Source organism: Athene noctua, chromosome 20 (assembly GCF_965140245.1).
Source record: "Athene noctua chromosome 20, bAthNoc1.hap1.1, whole genome shotgun sequence".
In the NCBI taxonomy this organism is placed as follows: Eukaryota; Metazoa; Chordata; class Aves; order Strigiformes; family Strigidae; genus Athene; species Athene noctua.
The window spans coordinates 6,507,436-6,535,280 of record NC_134056.1 but is presented as its reverse complement, the minus strand read 5'-3'; the positions used below and the strand labels follow the sequence as shown (position 1 = coordinate 6,535,280).

The window sequence follows — 27,845 nt, the reverse complement described above, 5'->3', positions numbered from 1 at the left end:
GGAGCAGCAGAAAAATCTTCAGGCAAGTTTGAAAGATGTTACACTCTTCAGAAAATTAACCCAGCAAAAAGACTTGGTCTTATAGTAGTTCCACCATATAATAACATTCCCTGCTTTTCCTGGAGAACTACCTTCCTCACCAAATGGATTTAGATACTGGTAAGGGCTGTGCTTTCTGTATTCCTTTACAGTAAGTTCCATAGAAATCATGTTTCAGTCCTCTTTGAGGACAGGAAGGTGCACTTGGCATTGATGGGAGAGGACCCGTCAGTTCTACTTCAGCTTAAGACAGTGTTTCCTCTCACCAACAGAGTCTTAATATCTGAGGATGACTATTCTGTAACCTCTTCCTGGAAACAAATGGTAGATGCCTTCTTAGGTTCCAGTCGGGGAAGCTGTCCTCTCAATCATTTTCTGAGGAACTGGGAACTTCGGTGCCTGAGGGATATCCCCTTTAGTTGGGGGTTTTGCATCATGTTTGCCTCTTACAGTTTGGATTTGGGAGTGGATTGGAGTAAGATCCTCATGTCTAGCAGTGCCTTCTCAAGGTAATGTGCCATGCGGGCTGCGTTTGTTTCAGCACAGCTGTTGAATGCTGAAATTGCAAAGTTGATGTGTTCATCCATCGGGTTGTAACAGATTCCATAGCCATCTGGAACCACGGGACCAAAACACATCACGCAGTCTGTCTTTGCTGGGACCTGGGGAGACAATGTGATTAAAATCTTTGAACCAGTCAGAGAAATGTAGCCATCAAATGCTAACAGCCCTGTCAACAGTAGAAGAAGCTGCTTTCTTGTTAAAATGCTCTAGAAAAGGGCCTTTTTGATCAGACCCACCTAGCACCACCTGCATGCTGGATTGTACTGTTTAATAGCAACGTGTTTTCCTATGCACTCACAAAGGAGTACTTCTCCCCAAGATAAGTTTCCAGTAAGTCACAAGCAGAACTTGGTGAGAATCACAGCACAGGAGATGAACATAAAGCTGTTCTGGCAGCTAACTTCGATTGATCTCGCTTGCATATAGACACCAAACACTTCTGGTGATCTTGGCTCTGGTTATGATAGTTTTTTACAGGGTTGAGAGGGACTGTGGCAGCCGTAAGATCAGATCTTCAGCTTTATGGGATTGGTAGCAGGCTTAAAAACTTTTGTCCCCAAATGAAGATTGGCTTCTAGCAGAAGGGAATGAAGGAGAAATGTGGAGAAGAAGGGCAATGAAAAGAAAGAGGACACTTTTGTCTTCGCTCAGATGAGGCCTACCTGGCTGGTTGAGAGATTGAAGTGTGTTGCAACAGCATAGGCTGTGTCCATGAACAGCTCAGGCATGCTCACTAGGTCCTCGATAGCTTGAAGCTTCAAGCCTAAGAGGTGACGGTCTATTGCATTGCCCCTTATTGCCTGGAAGGAAGGAAGACTAGATGAAAGCCTGCCTCGCAGGCAAGCCAGCAAAACTCTCTTTCTTTGGGTTAATGAAAAGAATATTTCTAAAATTCTCTAATGGTTTGAAGTTAGAAGGAAACTAGATCTTGCCTTTAGGACCAATAGTCTTGTTTGGAAAGACCGTGAAATTAAACACACCAGTGGAACCAACCTTACCGTTCCTGCTTATGGGCTCCTTCTGGTTTAAGGGGTCCTCATGCAACTTTGGCATTCAGCAACAAGGACAGTGAGAACGGAAGCTATTTTCATATTTGATTTTCTCCTTTAGGTCAGTCACGAGGGACACTTAAACCACTAGCTAGAGAAAAAGGATTCAGTCTGTGGCCTAAGAGCACTGTCAGATCGGAGTTAGACCTATGCAACAGCCCTATCAGCTACGTTGCTCTGTCAGCAGAGAGCTCTCAAGGCCTTGTCTTTCACCAGAACCCTTGCTTGGTGGGTAAAACCCCAAGTCTGGCTGCAGAGAGGACACTCACCATATCGGTGTATTCCCTGTGGGCCTGGGTAGCTCTCCTCAGCAAGTCTGCTTTCTCCTGGTCCTGAGAACACACAGATCTGTTTAAGTTTTTCTGCAGAGTAGAAAAATCTCCTTTTGGCTGTTCCTCTAGGATGGAGGGTATTTCTGCCTTGTGTATCTATACTAGACTCAGATTTACTAGATTTAATTTTTACATCATTTTGTTTGGCTGTGTTACTCCATTCAGAATGGGGTTCTCCATCCATCAGCAGCAGAACTCAGTTTGCTAAACAGAGTTTTAGAAGGGACATACTTCTTTTTGGGGGGGTTAGAAATATCCACATGTTGTTTCCCAGGCTTTCAATACATGTGAAAGGAAAGCCAAATGAAACCCAAGGTCTATAACTGTATACTCCAAGCTATATTTTAGCTCAGCTTCCTAGCAGATGCAGTTCTGTTTAGCTGAAACCAGCTGACAGGGGGTTAGCCAAATAAACAGCTTTCCTCTTTTTCTGGAGTGGAGTCCTCTTGCTCCACTCTTTGAGATCCTCACCGATTTGTCGGGGCTGTCCATTGATTGCACAAACTTAAGAGAGTCTACAGAAGTGGAGCGGATGGTGTCTGTGCGGCCCAGGCGGAACATCCTTAGCGACGCACTCTCATACGTGGCACAGGCGTGGCCATACATCCTGGAAGAGGGAGGAGAAAGTCACAGAAGTGAGTTTGCCCTGGGAGAAATGGCGTCTTGTGAAGCGGAGGAGCTGGGAGGAAGGGGAAGACTTTATGTCAATGAGTCCCACTGACAGCTGACCTCTGATGCCTCCTTGCTAGGATTGTACACACGAGGGGTAAATCTCTCCTGCTGCAGCTGCCACAAGTGAGATCTGCTGTTCAGCGTGCACGGGGAAGATGTGGGACTTGGAAGGCAGGCCCTAGCAGCCCCCCAGAGACTGGTCTGTGCCACCTTTATGAAGTTTACATGTTTGAGACTGATGGTGAAGAGGTTGAGAAGCTACCTAGTGGTGGTCTTACCTGTAGTATGCCAGCTGCAAGGCCAGCTGGATAAAAGCATCAGGACTTATCTTCTCTGACTTGGGGAAGGCTTTCCCAAATTGATGAAAAACCATGACTTTGACATCCAGGTCATCGACCATTCTGCAAAGAAAGAAAGAAGAAAAGTTCCTTTGTCTGTTGCTTGTTCTTGTATTGGAAAAGGTATGGATTTGCTTTCACAAGGCTCAGAGAACAGGCTATCTGGATCTGACCTACACAGGGACAGAGCTCCATCATTTGCTTGGGTGGACCACAGAGATGAGCTTTTTTTGGCCAATGCTGAAAATTTTCACCAGGTTAGATGGAGTTCTGTATTTGTTTACATGCCAGTACCCCTAGTTAGATCCAGTAAAGCCCTGCTCTTTTTCAGTAAATGGGATGGGCTGGTAATTACCCCTTTCTGGCACCTTTGAATTTATTCCTGGCAGGTGGCTTTAGTGTGCTCTTCAGCTGGGTTCAATGCTGTTGACCCAAGAAGTCACTGGGAAGACTCATTTAAACCACTGACATGATCCAGAGGGATACATGAATTACTCTCCCAGTCACTCACCAGACCTCTCCACTGCTTCATACTTACATGTTGAGGTTCTGCTTTGCCTTCTCTATGTCATTCTTGATTTCTGGGGTGATGTTAAACCGCAGCTTTTTGGGCATTGGCAAAGGAATCATGGGTGATCTTACCAGCTCGGGTTTCTTCCTACATAGAGAAATGATTATGTTTAACCAGATCTTTAACATGAGGCTCAGCTAAGCACACCAGAACCTGGGTAGAAATGCACAGATCTTCCCTAACACCTTGTGACACTAGTTACAGGCTGAAAAATTCTTCACAGTGCCATTACAGTGTTTTTTTGAAGGGCACGAATAAAATGTCTTCTGTGCCTTCTGCCCAAAACAAACAGCTCTTCCAGGCCAAAGTCCTGTTAACTCTGAACAGTGTAATTTCCTGAGAATGGAAGCAATAGCAAAACTTCTCAGAGTAGCTTGGCCACTCAGTTCTTATCACTAATACAAGAACTGCAATACCTCATTAGCACAACACTATCCTTCCTCCAGAACAAATTCCTAGGGGGTGAGCTGGGAAGAGGCATGTTCTTGGAGAGCAAGTGGTTTAAAACCTCCCTCCAATGCTAAAGAAAAGTAGAGGAGGCAGGACTCACGTGTACTCCACGATGTGATCCAGAAGAGCAACAATAGGTGGGCCTTCTGAGGGAGCATGCTCATACACAAGACCACAGGAGCCATCTTCAGCAATGATGAACTGTGAGAGAGGCAGGAGAGGACAGACATAAGTGTGTGAAGCAGGAGCTATCCAGAGAGATCTCCCTATCAGCTCTGCATCAGAACGGGGAGTGATCCTGTCCTTGCACACTGGAAAGGTAATGCAAAGGTTTTATTTAGCAGAACACCAACGGAAGCCTTTCAGCAGGCATAGAAGATCTGATAGCACTGTTACAGCTCTGTAAAATCACCTGGATAAGGGTGTGCCCTTAGATACACTGTTGTGCTCAGTGTCCCCGCAATACAGAGTGGTTCAATGGTTCTGATTTACTTAGATGCACATGTAATACAGGAATCATATCACTGTGCGCCTGCTTTCCCTTACTTCTTAATTAGTGGGAACATCTAAGCTTTATCCCATCAATGAAGAGTTCCATACAGGAACAAAATAACCGAAAACATTATGAAGGTTCAGCAGATATGAGAAAAATCTTTTAAAGCACCATTGCTACTATCCACAAGCCAGGCTATACCAACTAATGAAGGAGAAGCTCAAACAGTGGCTGCTGTTGAAAGTTCTTGACATGATTGAACAGAGAAGAGATCAGAGGGATGCTGTGGGATGGCAGCTTATGTTTGAAAAAAACCAAAACAAAACCACCATAGGGCAGCTTCTGGCAGAAACAGGAAAAGTGACAAGCCTAGAGGAGATACAAGGAACAGACCTCCCTGTGGCTGGGCTGCCTCCAAGCAGATGAGGCATTGTTCACCACAGGCAGAAAACTGATTTACAAGGAACACAAATAACTGCTACGCTGAATAAGCGTGGGCAGAGACAGTAAAAGAAATGAAAGTCCCTGAGGCAGGAATGAATGCTTGTGGTGGCTGCAAGGGAAACCGTATGATCTCACGCTGTCAGCCACCACGCCTCGTCTCCTCTATTTCTCCGCTCTCTTGATAGGAGGAAAACTTTCCTGCAAAAGTTTGCTAGATTTCTTGGACCTTTGTAGTTTCACAAAAAAGCATCTCCTCTAGACCCAAGTCTTCAGCATCTTTAGAGCATCAGCACTTACTTGAAGGGTTTTGTCAAACCATCGGTTCCCACTGTTCCAGCGGCTGCCTCCGCCGTGCAGCATCTGAGCGGCCACGCGGCTCTTGTAGATGTCCTCAGACACCCGTGGCATAGGTGCATCAAGGCAGACAGTGCAAATGCTCTTCTCGATTGTACGCACAGATTCCTTGTTTGTCTTATCTGGGAGAGAAATGAACAGCAAGTAAGGAAGGGGAGTTGAAAAACTTGCATTTTAATTAGACTGAAATCTGAAAGAGCAGGTTTGAAGGACCTGGTGTGCTGGCTTCCCATTGTACCTCCATGCAATACTGGTCATCTAGGGGTGTATATAGTTACTAAAATTGTAGCCAGCTGGGTTGTTACAGATGTGAGCATGTTGCATTCACCCTCTTTTTTTCATGTTTCTCACATCTCACTCATTTGCAAGGCAACAAACTAGGATTTCAGTGTTTCTAACAAACCAAGCTTCAGACCTTCACCCATGCACCTTCCAAAACAAAAAGAACAATACTTTGCAGTGAAATCAAGTTGCTTCTTTGAGGTGGAAAGCTCATGTTATCTGTCCAGAACAAGCTTCCAAAGGAAAGAACTGAGGAAAGCACGGCGGTGAGGTTAGTAGTTCCAATGTTTGTGGTGTTCGTTAGCACTTGCGTGTTAGGGGCTCTACAGACCTTTCAGAAGGTTGTTGTAGGCTTTTGCCCAGCTGTTTCGGTGGTTGGTGGTGAGGATCCCAATAGGTTCTTTGTTTGTTTGGAGGGAAGTGTTCCATATCTTCTCCAGCTGAGTGAAGAGCTGGTCAGTAGTAAGGGGACTTCCGTCACTGTTGTAAACATCCAGCTCAAAGAACTGAAGGTGAAAAGAATGAGCAAGGACAGAGACAGAACATGAGAGATCTTTATTGTGCAGCCCTAGAAACAGGGAACAGCCGCTTTGAGAAGGTGAGACCTGACCTAAGAACTCTGCTTGTAAGGAGACCTTTGAGAGACTTTCAGAATTAAGAGACCGAAGTCCAACTTCCCTTGCAGGGCATAAATACAGTCCAGGGTTAAGAAGCTCAGAAACCATGGTAATGAGGGCCAAAACACGTGAATTCCTATTTCTGAGACACAGCTGTGGTGGTAGTGTTTGTTATCCAGTTTCCACTTGCAATTTCCAATTCCAGATGTGATCTCTGGACTTTGAGAGACAGGAATTGCAGGGACAAGAAACAGGAAGGGAGCATTTTTCTGCCTCATAGTCTGCTGCTCACACACAGCAATGGAGCTGTTGGCCAGCTAAGGCCAAAGGGGATAAGGGAGCAGAACGAATCCCTGGTGAGGGAGCCTTGTGGGCAGAGACTTTCTGTTGTTCCCTTTCCTCGGACCACAGCTAGCTGAAAGGGACACTGGGATCTGAACAAACCTCAAAAGCTCAGCTCAGCCATACCTGGAAGTTGTGAACCACTGTGATGTGTCTGGACTGCTTCTTGCCTTTGGCATAGTTGACAATGGAGTCCCGCTTGGGCCCCGGAATGCGGCAGGAGGAGAGGATCTGGTAGTACTGGTTCATGCAGAGGGGCTTCCCACCCATGTACTCCACTGGAAGGGTCTCACTGGAGACACAGCAAGGTAAGGAGGAGGGAGGAGAGAAAAATGAATGGGTGAGGCAGCCTGCACTCCCCACACCAGACAGGCACGGGCTCAGCCGTGCAGCTGCTGTCACTCACTCCAGCAAGACATAAAAGTGTTGCTGGTACAAAAAAGGGGCCATCCTTCCCCATTCCCATCAGCTTTCTTAGTAGGGGCTACAAAAAACATCTGTTTGCTGGCCTTTCATTTGGCAAAGGGAAAAACACTGTCCTCTGTAACACCAGAGAAATAGATCTCTGGACTTACTACATATCTTAGCATGCGCCACGCTGTCTGCAGAGCAGAATCCAGGGCACAATATACTGGGAGATGTTTTGTTTTCTGTACAACGGTAGAAAAGGTGTTTTGGCTATAATTTTGAGTGGTGAGTGTCTGATGTGCTATCTATGACTCGTGAACTAGACCGGGACTCAATCAGTTGAGCAGTCACATTCTGACTACCCTTCTCACAGCTGGCCCTGAGCCTTGTCTGAATTGGGATGTAAAGGTGTGATGTTGGTAAACACATTTTTTGGAACATAAGTAAGGCAGGTTCAGCAGAGGTTTGTTGGTGATCAGAAGAAAAAGGGTAAGGAGCAACAAGTTTCTCTAGAGCTCATCCTGTCTAGCTGGGAGATGAGAAACACCAGAAACCCAAAATGAGAGAAACCAATTCCTGCTGTCTGAGCTGTAACTTGTTCTGTGGGTAAACAAAAGTATGTAGCTCCACAGGACTGTCAGTCAGGCTCACTCCCTCTAAGCATGTACATATGCCAATGAAAGTATTAGGGTAAACAAAGAACATGAAGCAAGTAAATTTGTTTTTCTAGTGGTGGTGACCTTGGCAGTGAGCAGTGATGTTGATTACAATACCTCTTTTCAAATATGTGCTGTCTTCTCTTGCCTTTCTATTTGGAAGGGAGAGTTACTGACTAGGCTCAGCGTCTCTATGACAGTAAAGAACATGTCAGAAGTCAGGAGGGTTGTGAACTCACTTGTCAATCATGGTCTTGAAATCTAGGATGCCCTCGATCAGCTTGGCAGCAAACCTGGAAAAATATTAAGTGTAACAAGTTGAGATGCGAACACAGAACATCTGGGGCTGAGGAACTAGCTGAGGGCTGGCAGAGCTTCTCGCTGCTCCTTACAAAGTTCAGCCTTTCTGCCAAGCCCCTATTGTGCCCATCTCTGGTTAGCTGATACAGCCACTCTGGGGCTGTGATTTGAAACTGCTGGATGGTCCTACCATGTAGCGCTTTCTTTTTTTATGTATCTTACTGTATAATCAAGGAACTCTGGACAACTTTCAAGAAAGCAGCGTTTGGTCCAGATGCATAAATGACTCTCTAACAGCAGCATTTTTTACTGATGTGTTCTGATTTTATCACATCCTACTTCTGAGTCTTAGCATTAAAACAGCACCAAGAAAAGGGGATTTCTGCCCTTCCAGGGCCAGGGGCCACTTCTGAGCTTCAAGCCAAGATGCAGCTGTATCTCCCTGCATCCAAGACTCACCACTGCTGACTTAGTTCTCACCCGATGTATGTTCTGCTGCTAACGCAACTCTTAACAGCATGCCTCTGGCACTGAGGCATCTGAAACAAATGCACATGTGCCACATGCTGACTGACGCTGAGGTGTTGTGTTTACCAGGATCAACACAAACACTGCCAATGCCAACTCCCAGCAGGGAGGGGGGCTGTGACAAGCCACATCAAACTGCTTAGCTGGGAATGACAGGTTGGCCTACTCTGACCTGGGAGCTTCTCACCCAAGCAAGGGAGGAAGGAGGCAGAAGGTCACTGTGACAAGAGGTTGCAGTCAGCTGAGCTTCAAAGGCTTTAAAGTGGTGAGAGCATTTGGCATTTGCCAGCAGTGTCATCTAGGTTTGCTCAGCCTCCCCATCCCTAGTGAAGATCAAAGGACGTAACTCCAGGAACCTAAGGGCTGCTGAACAAAGAAGACATCCTGCAAAGTAGTTTTCAGTGAAAATTTCCCAGCCTTATTGCAAAACCTGAGGAAGCAAAACAGTTGGGACACAACAGTGAGAGCGCCTTTGTTCCTTTCCAGAGAGCAAACAGCTGTGGAGCAGAGTTAGGGCTTAAGGGGGAGACAAGGGAGAGAGGTCAGTGATTTGTTTTCAGTCAGCACTGTTGCCAGATTAAGGAATGAAGAACTCCAATTTCTAAACTCGCCCTCTGCTTGCTGAAGCTTTAGTCTCAAGCCATGCTGTCAAACTTCTTCCTGCAACCACAAACTATATAAACATAGATATAGATAGTATTTTACATGGGAGCCCAGATTTTTATGCAGCTACTCAATTCCACTGGTTGGAGTACTGGTAGTGCTCCAGATCTTATCTTCTATTTGGATAACTTAAGAGTGAATAATATGAGAGAGCGCTTCCAAAGACTTTGTCTAGTCTTGTGCTGTCCCTGTGAAGCTCACCCTCTGCACCTCTGCTCAGGTGTATCCAAGGGAGTGGGAGGGACAGTTTGTTCTTGGCCTTGCTGCTTTCCTGGCTGGTACTTTTGATATGCCAGAGCTGTAATGACTGGCAACTGTGGCAAAGGTAACTGTATAAAGGTCAATGCCAAAGTTTTGCAGGTGGATTTAACAAACTCGTGGTGGTTAAAAATTAAAGGGAGATCACAGGGAAGAGAGGATATGGCAGGGTTTGATTGCAGAGAAAAGCTCAGAGCGCAGAGGCTGGTCACTGTTAAGTTTCCCAAACCATAAATTACAAGTGAAACGACACAATAGGGGACAGTCCCCTGCAGGAACAGACCAAGGGATGGTCCCTGCAGTGGCTTCCCCATCCCTATAAATCAGCAAATTCCAAAGGTGTTTCTGGTTGTTTTCCCTTACATGCCTGAGCTATTTTCTATGCCTCTCTTAACATCACACACACTCTTAATGCCTCTTACTCTTGAGATATATCCTCAAAATGCCTCCAGCCAGTGATTTGGCCATCTTGCAGTGAAGATCTGTGCTAGAACAAAGACCAAAACTTAGAGGTTTTTTTTAGTCCCTGTTTAGTACCTGAACCACTGGACTCTTTGGTTTTCCCCCTTGATGAAATATTTAGTCTAGTGCAACCTTACAGCCTGGCAGCCTTTCCTAATCTGTACAGCCCTCTTGCACAGCACAGACAGCTATCAAACTTGAGGACCACATGATAATTACTTCCTTTCCAATCAGCCTGAACACCCTCCTCCCTGTTCAGCAGATGGCTCATCCCATCTGAAACCTAGGGAAAGGTACAAAAGGATTTTACCTGAGCTGACCTTGTCGATCCAGAAAATCCTGTTTAGGTAAAACCACACCTGGGCTGGAGTGGACCACAACTGGCAGGCGATATTCCAGGTAAGCTGTCTTCAGCCACCAGTCTGAGAGCTGGGACGGAGAAAGGCAACATGCAGGCATGGCATCTGCTGCTCTTTGACCCAAGCCCAGCTGAACGGTCTCAGCATCCTGCCCCCAGTTATGTCCTACACTTTGCGAACAAACTGTTTGGGTTTTATGCTTTGTACATGGAAGGGTAGAGGCGGACTGGAGCAAGGCAGTGGGGCTCTTGGTGCAGGGCCTGAGCAGAGTGTTTCCTTCAACTTCTCGGGGGGTGGGGTGGGGGGGTGGGGGAGGGCAGCTGTGTGATGCTAACAGGTTAAAGGCTTCAGCAGCCACAGACAGGGTCAGTGACTCCCTGTTCTGCCACAAATCTTTCTGATCACCCAAGTCCTGGTGGGGAGCTTGCACAGCTCGGGGTGGTCAGCAGCAGACTGGTCATGAAGATGATGCCATAAAATCACAGGTGCCAGTGGATGCAGGCAGGACACTGGAGAGGTGTGCATCAGACCTCCACCCTCCCTAACCAGAGCCTGGGGCCAGAGTCCCGACCTACCCAGTTCTCTGTTTTCTTGGCTCTTCTCTCCAGGCTTTTCTGCAGCCTCTCCCCGACGCCTCCTGGCTTGCGGAATTCAGCCACCAGCTCCTGCGTGTGGTTCAGCTCCTCCTCGCTGATGATGGGCTGCAGGGCCAGCAGGTAGCGGTCCAGCGTTTGCTGGAGCGGCGGCACGGGGAGATGGGGCAACGCTTCCTGGTGAAGTTGGAATCTGCCTGGGATCTTGCCTAAAGCTGTCGGCTTCAGCAGGCCGTAGGGCCTGGCCTGCAAAGCACAGAGCAAATGTCGAGACAAAACTTTCCCCGATGTGCACGAGGTAGAAAATAACCTGGATTTGGGAGTCTCCAGCCCAACCCCTCTGAGGGCACACAGGTGTCTCAGCACAGCAGCAGAGCACACAAAGTGCAAACACAAGGCACAGGTCTACTGATTGCATGCTAGAGATGGTTGTAGGACATCCAGAAAAGCTGCAAAAGAGAAACCTGATCTTCCAAGATACTGATTCTTAGCTCATCAGAGGAAATGCTGCCAGGATAATGATCTATCTCCCACTCTCAGGGCACGTTCCAGCTGACAGTCTCCATGTGTTTGACAAAGTCAAACCCTTCCACTCCTTGGTAAGTGGGAAGAAAGTAAGTCATGAAAGAAATATTCATCTTACAAGCTGTCAGAAGCTGTTTCTTTACTTCTTAGAACAGCATAAGGCTAGAAAGTTAAGCAGAAGCCTTGTGCCAAATCAAACTACCCTTTAGGCTTTGAGGAGGCAGAATTTAGTTCAGTCTGAGGCATGAATAAAATGCCTCTTCTTGTGCTGGCCAGGGATTGTACATCACCAGCCATGGCCAGGGAAGGACTGGCTGAGATGTGTAGGCCTTGGGGCAGTGCTCCTTTATGCCAGCAAACCTCCCAGCTATATTAAGAGAACCTCTATGCAGTTGTAGCAGTATGGGACTGGCCCAATTCCAGGACCCTTTGGAGGGGGAACAGGGAGAGCTCTTCAGGAAATTGTGGGTGATACTAAAAGGCTCCTGGGGTTTGACGGGGTCATGTGGGAGTAAAAGCCTTAGAAAGCACTGTACCATTTCCCTGGGTAGGGGAATGAAATGGAACAAACCCAGCTGGTAACCAGGAAATCAACTTGCCAGTTTCCCTCCCTCCCCCCCAAAAAAAACCCCCAAACCAACCAAAACCCCAACATTGTCTTGGGTGAACAGGATTGGACATCCTTCAGCTTGAAGGTGTTTACATTGTACTCTAAAGGTTTTCAGTTCCTTCTGCTCCTCCCTCTCTATTGGATTGACGGAATCAGACGCTCTCAGAGGACTCTGGACTTTGCATCCTCAGTGTACTGGGAATGCAAAGCCTGTGAGAACATGCCCTTTCATTTCCAAGGCAATGAGAGAGTAGCTGGCCCCCCTCCTCCTCCCAGCAGTTAAGCACAGAGAAGAGAAAAGAAAGAGCTAAATCTGCAAGGTGACAAAGCCTCTGTGTGGTGCTGAGCCCCCAGAGAAAATGCCCTATGCTCTTTGTAGGACCTGGCAAGAACTACAAGATCAAGGTTTGGAGAGGGAATGTTAAAAACGAGAGAAAGAGGAATTACTGAAGCATCAAAGAGTGGGACTGGGAGAAAATTAAGGGTATTAATCATGGGAGTGTGGGCATACTGTACCTTCTCTGTTTGCTTCGGCTTCCTATCCATGGCTGGTGGGACAGAAAAGATCGTAAACCTCTCCCTCGGCCTGTCTCCTCTTCCACCTGACAGTGTGCTGCCCCTGCAGGGCGTCACCTTATTAGCAAACTCCCACATGACTGCTCTGATCAGAGGGCTCAAGGCCAGACACAGGCCCCAGGAGAGGATGGGGGTAGTCAGGGTTGCGTCAGCTGCCATAAAGGCGCCTTTCTGGGAAGCCCTCCTGTGGCCACCGACCACTGACTGTCAGCCCTGCGTTGCCCAGTCGGTGCTTGCGGATCAATACTGTGTGGGCAGAGTCTCTCTCTGATCAGTAGCTCTGGGCCTCCAGCCATGGCAGAAGTGAAGGTGCTGGGCACATCATTCCCTCAGCCTTTGCCTGGACCTTGAAACTTCAGTGGCTGTTGTGAAAGAAGGCTGAACATCAGGTGGGAGAGACCCTAATTTATGTTCTGGAAGCAGGTGAGATTGTGGGCTCTCACCAGATGGGACAAGCTGCAGGGAGGGCTTATGTGGGTGACGGGGAATTTAGTCTCTTTGCTCAAGCAAAGGTGGCCAGAGGGTGTCAGATATCTGAGGGTGGCTCTCCAGCAGGGACAGTGACCCGGCATCACTGTGGGCGATAGTGAGATTAGCTGGAGATGGGAGCAAATTCAGTTTGGGACAAAAGGTGGTATCTTAACTGCCCTCACACCCCCTGCACATGTGCTCATCATTGCAAGCTGAGACTGGGGAGTTCTGGGTTGTCAACCCTTAAAAAAAAATAAAATAGGTATCTCCAAAGCAGGGCAACAACACAACTGTGCAGTCCCAAGGAATATCAGCCCCTCCTTCATGTCTGTCTAATCGACTGAGGGGCATACAAGCAGAGTCTTCCACATAGCTAAGATCAAGTATGATGATTCCAAACAGTTTCAGATTTTCCTTGGGGTAACAGTGAAAATCCCAAACCAACTGAACTGAAAACACTGCATGTTAAAGTGTGGAGGAGATCTGTATTTTTCGTCTTTTATATCCTCTGCTGCTTTGGTTTGAGGTCAAACTTCGGTGTTTGGTGGGAGGAGGAATAACGATCACAGCTGAACAGAGGAAGGCAGCTGACAGTAAATAGAGCAAACACTCCACCTTTCCCCACAAGCAACAGGGAAGACGAACACTAGCAGAGAGTGGGGCACGCAGACAGGGCCAGCTTGTGGGCTGGCATTGCTCCCAAGCCACGTTCCAACGCGGCAGATGACCTTTTCCAGAGCCTGCAAAGCTGGTGGGAAATCCACCTGCAGCCTGAGGCAGGGGGGCAGGAGGAATTTCAGAGCAGTGTCTGATTCCCAGCACGGCCACAATATTTGGTGTCAGATGACAGCGGTTTGTCTTTTTCTTTTATTTTTAAATTAGAAGCTGGAGACCCCCTCAAGCCCAGAGACAACCAGCCCTGCCTGTCCCCTCAGAAATTGTCTCCAGGAGCAAAACCATCACGTAGGTGTTTGTCATCCGGCTCTGCCGCCCCCTCCCCGGGATCCATCAGTGTTTGCAATAAACAGTTGCTAAGACCGGGCGCGGGGCTGACAGCTCTGTGGTGTGTGTTGGGAAAGGCATGTTTTAAAGGCGAAGCCTGCGGCCACAGATGGCTCCTTCTTGGGCTTCCCTCGTCCCTGACCAGCCGTGGCCAGCATCCACCTTCCCTGCTGTCGTCCAGCCCCAAGCCCCCCATCTCTGACAGCGCTGGCGGCCGCTCCACCGTGCAGCGCTGCCCTCGAGCATTGAAGAACCCAACCCAGCTTGGAGGATTAACTTCAGCAGCATCCCTCTCTGCCGCCCGGCATAAGCAGCGCTCTGCCGGCTCCCCGCTGGTGGCCGAGCCCCTTCCACCCCTCCTCACAACCGGGATCCTCGTCCTAGGGAAACACTTGCCCGCAGCGCGCCTTAAGCGCTCTCCTAACCAAGGAAGCCCGGTGTCTCCTCGGGCTTTAGGGAGCGGCGCCGGACCTGACAGCAGCACTGCCATCCGGGACAGAGCCCTGCGGAGCCACCTCGGCCCCTGCCCCTTCCAAACGTCTCCGGCAGACTGGGGCCGGCGGAGGCGCCTGTGACACCCGTGCGGCGGGGCCGTGCCCTGACCGGCGGCTCCCGCCGAGGCCCGGGGATGGCCGGGCGCCGAGTGCCACCTGCCCAGCACGGGAAAGCCCCCGGGGCCACCCGGCCGCCACAAGCCCCGTCTCTCCCGGCCCGCTGTCGCCCGTCCGGCGGGTGGCGCGGCCCGTCCGCCATCTCACACCCGCCCCCCCCCCTTCACCGCCGTCCCGGACCCACTAGAGGCCTCCCCACGGCTCCCGGTGTCCCCGCAGCACCCCCCGCCTCGCAGCTTGGCTGGCACTCACCACAGCCCTCGCCACGAAGGCCAGCATGGCTCCGCGCCCGCCCGCGGCCCCGGCCGCCGCCCGCCGCAAGGACACCGGCGACACCGGGCGCCGCCGCCCCACCGCCCCGTCCGGCCGCCAGGGGGCGGGGCCGCCGCGACGCCATCTTGGAGAAGGGCAGGGTGTCGCTGTGAGGGGAGAGAGTGCCGCGGCCGAGGTGGGAGCGGGGAGGCGGCTCCTCTGTCATTTCTCCGGGAGTTGGTGAGAAGAGTCCCTCCCCTCTCCCCTCCGCACCTCGTCTCCCCTCCGCGCACACTCACTCTTCGCAGTACCATAGCGCCCCACACAAACATGGCCGCCCCGCGGTCCTGTGCGGGCGGAGGCGGCAGTGCCCCGTACAAACATGGCGGCGTGGGCCACGACGGTGGCCGGGAGGGGTCATACCGCCGGCTGACAGCACCGGGAGCCACAGGGCCGGGCGGCGTGCCCTGCTCAAAGATGGCCGCCAGCGGCTTCGGCGTGTCTGGAGGTGAGAGGTGAGGGGTGGCAGCGGCGGTGGCCGGGCTCCGGGAAGATGGCAGAGAGCGAGCGGCGGGCAGGTGAGGGGCGGCCGGGGCGGGGCGGGGGCGGCTCTGGGGCCTTCCGGGCTCGGGGCCCTTGAGGGGTGTCTTCGGGGCCGGGGTGCTGGGGCCGGGGTGTAAGGGGGGTGTGCTGGGCCTCATGCTGCGTGGGGGTCCTTGGGCCGGGGGCGCCGGACCCCAGGCTGCGGGGGGGGGTAATGGCAGCGAGCGCCCGGGCCTGTGGCGGGGTGAGGTGGGAAGAGGCTTTGCTGAGGTTACGAAGGGGCCCTGGGGCCGCCTGACCCTCGGCCGGGTGGGGCGGGGAGCCCCGGTCCCAGCGGCCACCCGGCCCCGCGCGCTGAGGCCTGCTGGGCCGTGAGCTGCCGGCACGGTGCGGGCCGGATCCCCCCGAGACGGCGAGGGCTGGGCTGGAGCTCCCTGAGCGATCTGCACCCCGATGGGGCGGGGGGACGCTCTGTCCTGTGAGGGGTGACGGTGTGGGGGTCTGCCCTGCGATTCCCGGGGGGATCGGGGTTTAGGCTGCCGCAGAGCTGGAGTTGGGGCTCCCTGTCATCTGTAGCCCATTTTTTTCTGGTTGTTTCCCGTTGCTGAGATGGGTGGTGGTTGCCGGTGTGGTAAGTCCGTCTCAGCTGAGTTTGATTCCCCTCTCCACACCACGAGAATAAGACTGAAAGTGTCTCTTTTGTTCAAGTTGCTTCTCATCATAAAACTAACCCGTTCTGCTCCTGTCTCTGTTGCATCATTACTTTTGGACTTTTGCATCTGTATTAATTTCATAGTCTTGTAAGCTCTGCAGCCCTCATTGTGTTTCCTTCCTTGAGTATTTGTGGTCTCCTCCCCAAGAGGAAATGCACGGTGTGTGTCAGAAGCGATGGTTCAGAAATAAATGCAAAGACATTAAATAAGTTCTGTGATGAGACAGAGGTTGGGCTAACACCTGGATCCCCCTGGTCCAGGACACTGCCCTGGCTGCATCTCTGGTCTTTATGCATCATCTGTGTTAATGGACAAGTCAGTATTTGCCTTTTTACACCGTTGCTCTGGAGTTTTAAATTGTTTCCTTAAAATAAGAGCTCTGTTGTTAGGATGCTAGCCGTTGTGAGTTGTGTGCTGAATTTTCAGAAGAGGGATGCGTATCTTTCATTTAAATTCCTCGTGTGTTGTTCTTCTCATCCTTGTGCCACAAATTTTCCTGAACTTATGCGCAGGAATGAACCAAGCACTGTAACTCCATAGGCAGGTGATGAGACTGCATTTGCTCTGTAGATGGGGAACCTGAGAGACAGAGAAGTTAAGTGACACTTTCTAAGGTTATGTGACAAGTCTGTAGCAGATTCTGAGTGGTTTGGTTCCTGGGACTTTGGATTCCTTTTTCCCTGATCTGCCTGCTAGGCAGTGCTGCTCTGCTGCAGAAAAGGCTGCTGATGCTTCTGGGTAGTATTTTCTATGTAAATGTAGTTAATAATATTTTAAGGAGTTGGAGTTTGGTGGTGTATGTTATGGATCCGGTGCCTGAACTTGCTGTAGTGTGGAGAGCAGTCACTGAGGTGTTGCCAGGGTGGCTGGTGCTGAGCAAATGCCTTCAGATTTTGTAGGATGAAAAAGATGACCTGGGTGACTCTAACAGAATTCATATCTTCACATTAGCACCCAGTTTCCTTAACAGTGGTCTGCTGCACTGCTTCTTGCTATTAAAAGTTGCACTTACAGGAGCATAATGCAAATTACCTCTAATGTCATGGAGCGTTTCTGGCTCTGCAGTGTCCCACTGCGGGACTGCCAGCTGAGAGCAGAGCTCTGGAGAGCGTGGGGTAGGGGTCACCCTTACAGTAGGGTTGGGTCCTTGGTTCGGATGCTGGGAAAAAGAGCCCGTCTAATGCGTTAACAATTTGCATTTGCACTAAATATTACACCCTGAGCTCTGAGAGAGCTTTAAAATTAAAAGATGTTCATGGCTGCCACGTGGAAGAGGCTGTGTCCTGGCATACTCCAAGCCCCTGTGCTGCCTGGACTGGGGGCTGTGGCTCTGGACTGCCATCTATTGAATTGCTCCAACTTTGTCTTTGCAGTTGTCCTCTTTAAAGGAATGCTTAATACCCTAAAAACAAGGCACAGTTAGTTTGTTAGGGGAACACAGTGCTTCAGAGCAACCTGAGGCTTGTCTTTACTAGACAGAAATAATGAAACTAGCTGGATGTTGTCTTTGTTATCTCCTGCACCAACCTCTCTGTCTGGATGAGAAATGCATCTTTAGTGGTGAAACCAAACATAATGCCATTTTCTGAAGCTTTGCGGTGTCCTTAGAAGTAAATTATCCGGGAATGGGGAGGATATTGTTTGGTGAGGAGGACTTGAGATATTGGTGCAAGCTGGGATGGATTTGTTTGCTTCCTGTCTCCTGAGAAATGAATGTTGATTTCTAAGAAAGGAAGCTAGAGGATTTCTTCTCCACTGCCTCTATTTTACCTCTTTTTTACATCTCCCAGGCACCTCTGAGGAGGTGGCTCCTCCCCTCCAGCAGAACTTCATGATCCCCAAAAAGGAGATAAACATGGTTTCTGACATGGCCAAGTGGAAGCGCTCTCAGGTATGGCTCTGGGGTCAGGGAAAACTGGTAAGTGCTTATTATGCTTCAGTGGCATCCAGGTCTGGTCTGGAAACAGCCACAAGGTAAAGCAGGTTTCGGCAAGCAATGGGAAATTAATTGATTTGTGTTTTAAAGCAGAAGAGTCACTGCTTGTTTGTAGGAAAATGACTTGACAGTGAGGTGTGGAGTCTGGCAGCCAAATGCTCTGACAAAGGAGTGAGCCAGGGAGAGCCCAGACATTGAGGGAAACCAGAGATGCTTAAAAATCATTACTGCTCCCTCCTGACAAGCTGGACGAGAAGCTGGTGACTATTTAATCCTACCTAGCCTGTACACGATATCAAAACTGGCTTTAACCATTGCTGTTTGAACTGGGCTTGAACATGGCCCTGCTGCCTGGCCCTCTAATAGCATCGGGCTGGGTTGGTTCCTGGGGCCTTCCCACCTTGCTGTGCTGGAAAGGCCAAGGCCTTCAATTTCCTGGATAATTTTTGTTTACAGTGTGTGTGGAGCTGGTGGAACAGGCATGTTCTCCCCTCTCTGCCTTTGAGAGATTGGTGTGTTAGCTCAGACTTGTCCCACCTCTTAGGAGCAAGTTCTCGCTTGATGACTGATCTGTGATGTCTTAAGAGAAGCTTAACTTATAGGCTTGTCTCAAGCAAACCTCTGAGTGCAGCTTCCTTTGTTAAGTCTCCTGGGTTTAAGGACTTGTTCCTGGTCAGGATTTCTGTTCAGGAGGGGCCTGAGGAAGGAGAGGTGGGAGCATGTTAGTCTGGTGTTTACAAAGACTTAGAGCTGCACTGGGTATGATGCTTCAAAAGCAGTGCATTTAAAGAGAAGAGCAGTGAGGAGCCTGGGCTGTCTCCCGCTTCTCCATCATGCATGAGCATGGGAGAAGAATGAAAGGAGGAAAGGGGAGATAACAGTGTGGGTCTGGGAGAAGCAGTGCAGAGCAGGATGTCTACTCACAGCTTAGACTGCAGAGCCAAGGAGTTTGAATTTCACCTGATAGGAGGCAGGGAGCTGAGGGAAGGATTTTGGAGGCAGTGCAAGCTTTTTTAGGATTCTCCTCTCTGTAATTTTTACAGTGATGCAGAGTTCTTAGTGCAATTGCCATCTGCCTCTGAGGTCTGCCGAAAATAGCAGTAACCTCTCAGTAAGCCCTGCACCCTGGGTGTCTCCAAGAAAGCAGTGTTGTGTGCTGGGAAAGGTTCCCTTGGCGTGCAGGAGTGCTCCCATGCCGCGCTGCATGTTCAAACAGACTGTGGGCATTCACTAACACCCTGCTCTCTCGGGTGTGTTTGCAGGCTTATGCAGATTACATGGGCTTCATCCTCACTCTGAATGAAGGTGTCAGGGGCAAGAAGCTGACCTGTGAATACAAAGTTTCAGAGGTAGGAGAAGACTTTTGGATCCCTTGTTTCTCTTTTTTTCTTTTTTTTTTTTTTTTTGACTCTACAGTGAATATTTCCTAGGCAAGGAATGAGTTGGCAGTTTATCTAGGAGACAGGGAGAATAAATGCAGTTGGTTTATGCTGCTGGTGAAAAGGAGGATGCAGAAAGGCCGTGTTTTGACCCTGTTTTCTCAGTCTGGCTTCAACCACTGATGTTTTGAAGATGTGGTATTCCCTCCTGGTTGCAGGCAAAAGGCTGAGATGTCTGTACTGTTCCTGCTCTCCCACTGCCTTTCTGTGGGACCTTGGGCAAGTCACTTGTCTCCCTGTCCCTGGGTGGGAAAGGACAGACATCCTCACTGGAGTTGCTGCTGGCCTGAGGCCTCTGGGTGCTGCTGGGATCTGCAGAGCACGTGGTGGCCACCAGCTTCACTTCTGTCTTGCACGCTGGATCCCCCTCCCTTGTCCTGCATTGCAATGAGGAGATTCTTGGGTATGTTTTTACTGTACAAACTTAGCACAGCTGTGCGAGAAAGCTGGGAATGGTCTAAAAAGATCCAGGTGGAATGGGAAGCAGGCTGGGCCCTGTGTGTTTATAGCTTATTCTGGTGCGGGAAGGCAACCCACGATGATCTTTAACCTAGTCATTTATGTCTGAAGCAGACGTGTTAAGCCCAGCCTTCCCTTCTAGCAGCCAGTGTGTGAATGAGAAACTTGCTTGTAGTTCATGGGGGGGATGAGGGATAATGAGTCCCTCCCTAACAGGCTTTGTGTCCACCTTTTGTTCCTTCAGTTCAGCAGAAACTGCTGTCAAATGCTGCTCTTGCTTTCTACTGTTTGCATTTCACCTTTGAGTTTTGTCTTTGTCTGATCTCGCTGATTCCCAACCATTAACAGAGCAATTCTAGGGAAACAAAGCATTAAAAATAAGCAAAACAAAGGGGGAAAAACCCACAAAACCTCTTCTGCCAACTCCTTTGAGCTGTCAGCTATCTAGGAAAAGCTGTATCTGGGCTGTGTCCGTGCGGTCCCAGTTCGGGTGATAAACAAGAGACACGATGCTGACTGCTTGGGAAGTGTCAGGGAACATGTCTCATTCCTTGCGCGCTCAGGAGAGCAGAAGCCTGTGACTTGAGGCACAGGTGGAGCATCCCCAGGGTTGCCTTGTTGATGAGGTTGCCTGTTCACGCGGGTTCGTTTGTAGATCAAACTGCTTATCTGTGCTTTTAAAGGCTCAGCCCCTTGTGGCCTCTGCTTGCATCTCTGCTCTGCTTTCTTCTCTTTTGCTGTACCTGCTGCTGATGTGCTTTTGTGCCGTCCCATCTTCTTCCCTGATCAAATGCTGGGGACGCCTTCCTTTGGCAAATGACCTCCTGGAATCCTTTCTGCTGAATGCTTATCCTCTCCACGACTTACCGGTATTGCTTTGCCACGGGGAAAAAAAAAAAAAAAAAAAAAAAAGTATGGTCTGCTCTGCTTTGAAAGAGACAGCTTAATGGTTTCCAGAGTAGCGTGTGTCGATACCAAACTGTCTGCTGGAGCGAGAGCGGGATCCTTTGGGGGCTGAGCCCCTTCTGAGACTTGCTGAGCTTGCTCTGCTCTTACTGAAAAATTGCATGGAGCTGTCTGGGGTTTTGCTGGAGGCATCTGACAAGTAGTGATAGCGAAGCTGTTGTTTAGGACTGGTGTAGACGCTATGTCTGGCACAAGGTTGTATGACTGATAGGCTGTGACCTGCCTTCTCCTCCTGGAGGGAGTGTTTTTCACGTGGGGGATCCATGCAACGACTGCTGGGGCTGCAGCCTGAAAGCAGTTATTTAAAGCTGTGACTTTGATCAGAGGAGCAGTGCAGCAAGGATAAGGTTAATTTTGGCCATGCGAGGAGCAGGCCTTCCCTTGAAACAGTTTGATGCAGTGGGGGATCTTGGCTGGCCTTGTGGCTTGCAATGGTTCCAGGAGGGGAGCGGGAGAAGCAGCAAATGCCCCAATTTTAGCAGCTCCTCCCTCCAACAGGGCCCCACAGGGACAGGCTTGGTCCCCGTGAGCAGCTCTGGCTGCGGTGATGCCTTCTCAGCACCTCTGTCTGCCTGGCCCCTGCTCTTGAGAGATGCTGACAGGTCTTTGCTCTGCAGGAGGCTCTGTGGTTTGCCTTTGGGACCAGTGGTAGACTCAGGGTCAAGGGGATGCAAAATCAGCACAACGAGAAGAGCAAGGAGAGTGGGGGTGGGGTGGGGGTGGGGAGGCTGCCCTTGCTTTGATCATTGGAAAGGTAAAGCAAAAATAGAGCTTAAAAACCCAGCCAGGCAAAACAAGGCTGTGGTGGTGCTGATGGTTGTGTTCCCGTAAGCAGTGCTCTTCCCCTCCTTCTCCCCTGCTGGGCTCAGCTCTGGATACACAAGTTTCCTCTGCTGGACAATGGGAAGCTGCTCCTTTAGCAACCCTCTTTTCAAAGGGCTTGAGCCCAAAACGAGCCACATCTCTTTAATTATTTATTGGCGTGGCTGAGCCAGCAGCTGGGTCCTGATCTCCCGTGTTCAGTGGGGCTGGGCTTTTTAATCCCTTTAAAGCAAGCGAGTGGGGAAGGGGAGGTTCGACTCTCTGCTCCCCAAGGCCTGCGGGCAGATCTGGGGAGGGGGAAGGAGCCAGTCCTTGCCAGCCATTTATCCAGGCAGCACCGAGTGCTCACTGTGAGGGGTTTGAAATACGGTGGCTGCTCATAATGAGCTGCTGGTGCCGGCGGATAAATCACCAGCACGATTTAATTATTTAATGCAACCCAGTGCTGGGAACACTGTTGCTTAATTGGAGGGGAATGCAGTAGCCAGGAAGTAGAGCTGAGTCCAAACCTGGCCTGGTGCAGTGGGGAGATGCTGGGTTTCTGCAGCATTTGGGGCAGCAGGGAGCTGAAGCAGAAGGGGTCACGCTGCCTCAGTCCACTCGAATTTGGGGCGCTGGCCTGTTAGTGGCTCCAGCCTGCAGCCTCCCCAGGGCACCCAGAGCTTCTGACCTGCCATGTCCTCCCTTGGCACTTGAGTGTTCTGTGCTCCTGGTGTGCTCAGGTCTTGTCCTCTGTCACAGTTTCTAGCCTGGCTCAGTGGCCAGATATTGAGGTCCCATGGGGTGGGTGGATCCCTCCCCTATCTGGTCCTGCTTCCCTTTGGTTGATCCCACCGTGTCCTTGGCTCTAGAGGAGCTGCTGTCTGGGGGAGGCTGCGTCTGCCGTGAGACCCTGGGAGTGGGGGGCATGGGGAGCGACCCGCAGCTGGTTCAGCAGCAGCGTGGCTCTGCCATGCCTGTCTCTCCACCCGCCCCCTTCGAGTGGCACTTCAAGGGCTAGAAACTTGCTGGGCTCGGCTCTTTCCTCGTCCTCCCGGCAGGCAACGTGAAGAATTGAACCACAGCCCAGGAGACCAGCCGGCTTCACACGGTCGATGCCTCCAGCAAAGTCAAACCAGCCGCTGCTTCTGCTGTCCTCTTTGTCCCCGTGAAGGAGGAATCCCCTTTTGAGACAGAGGAGCCTACATTGCCCGGGGCCTGGCCAGCTGCTGTGGTGGCTGACGGCTCTCCAGCTGCTTGGAGATGGGCAAGGAGAATCCCTGAGCCTCTGGCAGGCTTGACCAGTTGTCAGCAGAGCCTCCTAAAACTGATTGGAGCTGCTTAAAGCGTGTCTGTAGTGTTGCCTCTTGGTGTGTGGGGTGTAGCTGTTCCCCAGCTGTATGGTCAAGGCACAGGGGAGGCTGCGTGTGCTGGCCAGCCCTGGTCATAACAGTACAGCTTGAGACATTGTGCTGTATCGCCTGTTGCACCTCTCTTCTTTTCCTTTATGGCCACAGCAGTATTGCCTCCAGTTGCTCTCGTACATCCTACACAGGTTCCTCACGTCCTCCTTCCAGCACTAGGGGTAAGAACGGTGGCTCTGTTGTCTTGCAGTTGCATTTGTGTTCCCATCAGCTTTGTGTTTGTATTAAGACGTTTCTTTGAGAGCCAAGAGCTTCTCATGCTTGCTCTGATGAGGCCACTGGTGGGCAAACCAGGCTGCCTCTTCCCCTGGGTAGGTACAACCTGGGTAAGTTGTATTTTGCCACGTGCACTGGGTGTCCCTGGGTTGGAGCTGCCATGGCAGTCTGGTTAGTCTGAGTTTGAAGCAACAAGAATCATGGTGAGAAGGTTGACTAGCCATTAGGCCCTGCTGTGCTGGGTGCTGCACAAACGCTAACACCGTCATTGCTAATCCTGACTCCTAAGACACACTTCAGGACAAAGATTAGAGGCCTTGAGGAGAGCCTCTTCAATCACATCATCAGTCACTGGTGAGGATATACGGTAAGTGCTGTGCTTTATCCCAGGGGGAACGCAGGACCCTCAAGATGCAGAGTCTGAGTTTCGTGTTGCATATCCCTGAATTGTGTAGCACTTCCCTGCCTCTCAGCGCTGTGAGCCCTACAGCTAGGAGCTTGCTGTAGCTCTCAGAGGTTTTAGAGCATAGTGCTGTTACAGCTCATGAAAGACTGTGTGGGCGACTGGAGAGCCTGCCTCAGGCTGGGCTTTGTACTAGACTGATCTTCTGAGGGGAGGGATGGTTTTCCTGGCCCCTCTGCATTTTGGGGAGGGTTGGCACAGCCCGTTTCTGCTTGTCACCCTCGGGAAGAATGGTGTGGGCTTTAACAACTTCAGTCTAGGGCAGAGATGTCGGACCCTGAGGGACTGCTCTGTTTTATGTCACCGTGACCCCTCATCCTCTTTGTCTCTGTAGCCCATTGAAAAGCTGGTGGCTCTTCTGAACACCCTCGACAGATGGATCGATGAAACCCCACCAGTGGATCAACCTTCTCGCTTTGGGAACAAAGCCTTCAGGACCTGGTACACCAAACTAGACCAGGTGAGCCTGTCTGTCACGTGTAGTGAAAGCTGCTACATGCAGCTCCTACAGAAGGGCAGCGTGTGCAGCAGGAGTAGCAGAATGGCTCTGTCACTGCGTGGCAGCCAAGCAGCCTACAGAGGAATTGCTCGGATAAGCTGTGAAGGATCCACCTCTTGATATCCATCACTTATCCCTGATCTGGTGCTGTCTTCTCTTGTGAGAGCATACGGGCCATGTAAATGCCCTTGGCTGGGTCTCCAAGTCCTGGATGAGCCATGAGGGCTCCTCAAGGCCAAAGAACTCCTTTGCTTTGTAACTGCTCACTGTGTCTGCTAGCTGATGGGTGACACACACAATCAGAGGAAGGTTGTGAAACTGCTCAACTTCCTTCAGCTCAGAGCACTTGCCCTGCACTGAGCTCTGGAGGCCCAGCAGCAGTGAGCTTGCAGGTGGTCTGCTGCTCTATAGTGCTTTTGTCCTGGAGATGACTTAGTGGCTAACTGGGTTGATGTACTTGGATGGTGAAGCTTTTTTTTCTCCAGGATGCATGTGGCCTGGGTAAGTGTCAGGACAAGCTCTCCCTGAATTGCTTCATCTCTGGAGTTGACTTCTTCAGCAAGAGAATTTGCTCCTCTGTCACGCTGGCTCTGTCCTCTGTAGGAGTGCACCATTGCAGCTCCCACTCTGCAACAGCATCTGAGCAGAGGGTGACTTGTTCCTGGGGACTGTGACAGATCTGCACTCACTCGAGGGATTCTTTTGTGTCTTTCAGGAAGCAGAAAAGTTGGTGGCAACAGTGATTCCCAAGCATTTGGCTGATGCTGCACCAGAAGTGGCTGTGTACCTGAAGGAATCTGTGGGGAACTCCACCCGCATTGACTATGGCACAGGTACCCGGGCACGCGCGCTGGCGAGGCTGGGCTCCTTCGGGCAGTGACCCTTCGGGGCCTGGTGCTGCATTTATTTAAATGTCTTATTGCTGGTATTTTGAGTGCCAGCTTGAAACAAGCATCTTCCTTCTGGGGCCTCCTCACCCTTATGTCTACTGCAGGCTGTGCCTGAGAGAACTGGGGCTGGGAGCAGGGCTCTGCCAGACCTGTGACACCCTGCTCATGTCTCAGCTGAGGAAATCTGAATCAAGCTGTGCAAGCCCTTCTGGGATAAGCTGTAGGAACTGCTTTACCGCATACAGCAGTCCTGTACTTGCTGTTCTGCAGTAGGCAGTTTAGAGGGATAAAATACAATTGCTTGAATTGGAACTACAGTGGGAACCTGTAGAAGTTTGTATTCAGTGGGAGGTGTCTTGAGGTCTGGTGTTTCCTAGAAGTGACACTGCTGTTTATAGAGGGACTTTGTAATCTGAAGGTAGAAGCATTTTGCACCTAAATTGATGCTGAATTGCAGATTGAAGTAACCACACTGGCTTTAGTTAGACTACGTCCAGAATCATCTATGTGCTCTGCTCCTCTGTCTGGAGAGCAGGTGTGTCCTCAACAACAGGCGGAGAGCAGGGCTGTGGGTGTGAGGAAACACAGCTTTAGACCTGGGCAGGGAGAGGACGAGGAGGACGTGGGTAAAAGGATGAAGAGCTGGAGGCTGTGCAGTGCTTGCTAGGAGAGCTGCGGCTCGCTGGCACCAGGGGGAGATGTTGTCTTTGGAAAGGGACCTGCTGGCTGGGGTTTTGTCAGCTTGGGGAAGGAAATTCAGCCTTTCCTCCCCTCCTGTGTGTCCCAGGCCAGAGGCCCATGTCCTAGCACAGTGGCTAGACCGTAGGTACACTTTGTTCCCACTCTGGGAGCTGCACTTCTTCACAGCGTGGAGCTGCTGATCTTGTACTCTCCCTTCTTCTGTGGTCCCTTTCACTAAAAGACATTTCTGGGTTTGCTGGTTGTTTCATTTCCTTGCTGTTAACTTGGGGACAAAGCTGCAGAGGCTCAGCCTGAGATCCTGGTACCTTCTGGGACAGACTGTTCCTGGCAGCGTCATGGGATCTGCATCCTTCCAACACCGAGATATTTTTGAAGTGGGAGGAAATCTGTTTACTTGCAGATGTGAGGTTCCCTCGCATCTCCCAAGCAGATGACTCTGCGGTGCTACACTTCCCCTGCTGTGCCAAGCTCCTGGGAAAGGCCCTGCCTTGCTCCCAGCATGCCCAGTGCTGGAGCTGTTTTTCTTCAGGAACTTCTTATTTTCTCAAAGTTAATAATCACCTTATGAGTGTCTAGAAGGTATACTTTGGGTGGGTGCTGTGTGGGGATGAAATATTGTCAGCTCATGGCATTAATAGGGACAATAGGCATGGGGGTCTTGAGATGGGGCTGTGACTGATGTGGTTCCTGAAGGGCTGTTGTGCCCACAGAAAGCTTGTCCTGGGGACCAGAGACACCAGTGTCACGTCTCTTCATGTCTTTTAACTCTAGGGCACGAAGCTGCATTTGCAGCCTTCCTCTGCTGCCTCTGCAAAATCGGCGTGCTCAGAGTGGATGACCAGATGGCCATTGTCTTTAAAGTATTTAACAGGTGAGGTAATGGAAGGAGAAGGACTGGAAGCACTGGGCTGTTTGAGGGCAGGTCCCTGACAGTGTCCCCTTCCAGCTGAGATGTGAGCTGTTACTGCCTGTTCTGCATGCCAGGCTCCTCCCGTAGTCTGGGCTGATTGTGCCCCCTTTCTTCCACCCATTCGCAACAGTTTGGGAGTAAGAAATTTTAAGAGGCTCCTCCTGGGGTGTGAGCTGGGAAAATAAGGGCCTTCTACAAAAACGTGTACATAATTTGAGAACGTGAGTGCTGAAGAGTTTGCTGACCTAGGGAAAAAGGGCAGAATGGGAAAACTGAAGACAAATTTAAACAAAATTAGGAGGCAGATGTACTTTTTAATGGACTGTGTGGTGACCCATTTTAACTATCTCCAAAAGAGGTGGTAGCACCTAGTCTGTTAGAGACTGAGTGTCTTTCTGGAAAGTTACTTTACATGAGCACAGGTTATTGCGCTCTGCAGAGGTGTGTGGGTGAAGCTCTGTGCTTTGTGATGGACAGGAAGATCTAATCAGAGGATCTAATATCTCTTCAGGCATTAAAAAACCCAAACATCTATGAAACTGGCAAGCCTCCACCGCTCCTAGATGTGTTTCCAGCCCAGGAGGTAGAGTTTGTAGTGATGAAACTGGTGGAATGGGTGTTTGGAGTCGAGAGATCTAATCCCAGCTGTATCACTGTTTGGTGGCATGGAAACAATTTCCTTCAATAGTACTTCCAGCTTTAATTTTCCACCTGAAAAGTGGAAGTAGTAGTTGCTGCAAGGTGGAAAGCTTTCTGAGCTCTTTTGGAAGCTGTTGAAGGAGAGCGAAATGTCAGTGTTTTCAAACAACAGTGGAGTGGGGGGAGATCTGCACCAACTTAAGACACTGCAGATAAAATAAACCCCTGCCACTTGATTTCTTAGTGGATCTGATGTAGACAAAACACAGCCCAGTTTTTAAAAAGTGCTGGTATTTGCTACTATACGTACTGTCAGGCTGCTTTCTCTGTCAAAGGAGCTGAATATATTCTGTGTACTGTGCTGTATGTGCCGGTCCTGCTTGCAAGCGAGAGTTGTGTCCCTCTCCAGACTGATTGTTCTTGT

At 50.3% G+C, this 27,845-nt stretch overlaps 2 protein-coding genes across 5 annotated transcripts in view; one reads left to right on the top strand and one right to left on the bottom strand.

Moving 5' to 3' along the window:
• Positions 1–485: 485 nt before the first annotated feature.
• CRAT (carnitine O-acetyltransferase) lies at positions 486–15,048 on the bottom strand. 4 transcript variants are annotated; one of them, XM_074923327.1, is made up of 15 exons: positions 14,822–15,048; positions 12,426–12,528; positions 10,757–11,020; positions 10,133–10,251; positions 7,851–7,904; positions 6,674–6,839; positions 5,920–6,094; positions 5,250–5,428; positions 4,116–4,216; positions 3,533–3,652; positions 2,935–3,057; positions 2,456–2,591; positions 1,922–1,984; positions 1,266–1,403; positions 486–701 (listed from the first exon to the last, which is right to left on the bottom strand). In XM_074923327.1, exons 2-15 carry the CDS (start codon positions 12,453–12,455, stop codon positions 486–488), a joined length of 1,884 nt encoding a protein of 627 aa, XP_074779428.1. In that variant the 5' UTR covers positions 12,456–12,528; positions 14,822–15,048. The 4 variants fall into 4 exon arrangements, with proteins under 4 accessions (XP_074779428.1, XP_074779425.1, XP_074779426.1 ...); XM_074923324.1 differs by lacking the exon at positions 12,426–12,528 and having other exon boundaries at positions 14,822–14,929; XM_074923325.1 differs by lacking the exon at positions 12,426–12,528 and having other exon boundaries at positions 1,338–1,403; positions 14,822–14,929.
• A 229-nt stretch (positions 15,049–15,277) lies between these two features.
• The window catches only part of PTPA (protein phosphatase 2 phosphatase activator), a 28,381-nt gene continuing 15,813 nt past the window's right edge, over positions 15,278–27,845 (top strand). The window contains exons 1-6 of the mRNA XM_074923548.1: positions 15,278–15,399; positions 17,868–17,968; positions 19,276–19,362; positions 24,116–24,241; positions 24,996–25,113; positions 26,644–26,743. Coding sequence (XP_074779649.1) covers positions 15,375–15,399; positions 17,868–17,968; positions 19,276–19,362; positions 24,116–24,241; positions 24,996–25,113; positions 26,644–26,743 — 557 coding nt within the window. The 5' untranslated portion in view covers positions 15,278–15,374. The remainder of the gene's footprint in view (positions 15,400–17,867; positions 17,969–19,275; positions 19,363–24,115; positions 24,242–24,995; positions 25,114–26,643; positions 26,744–27,845) is intronic.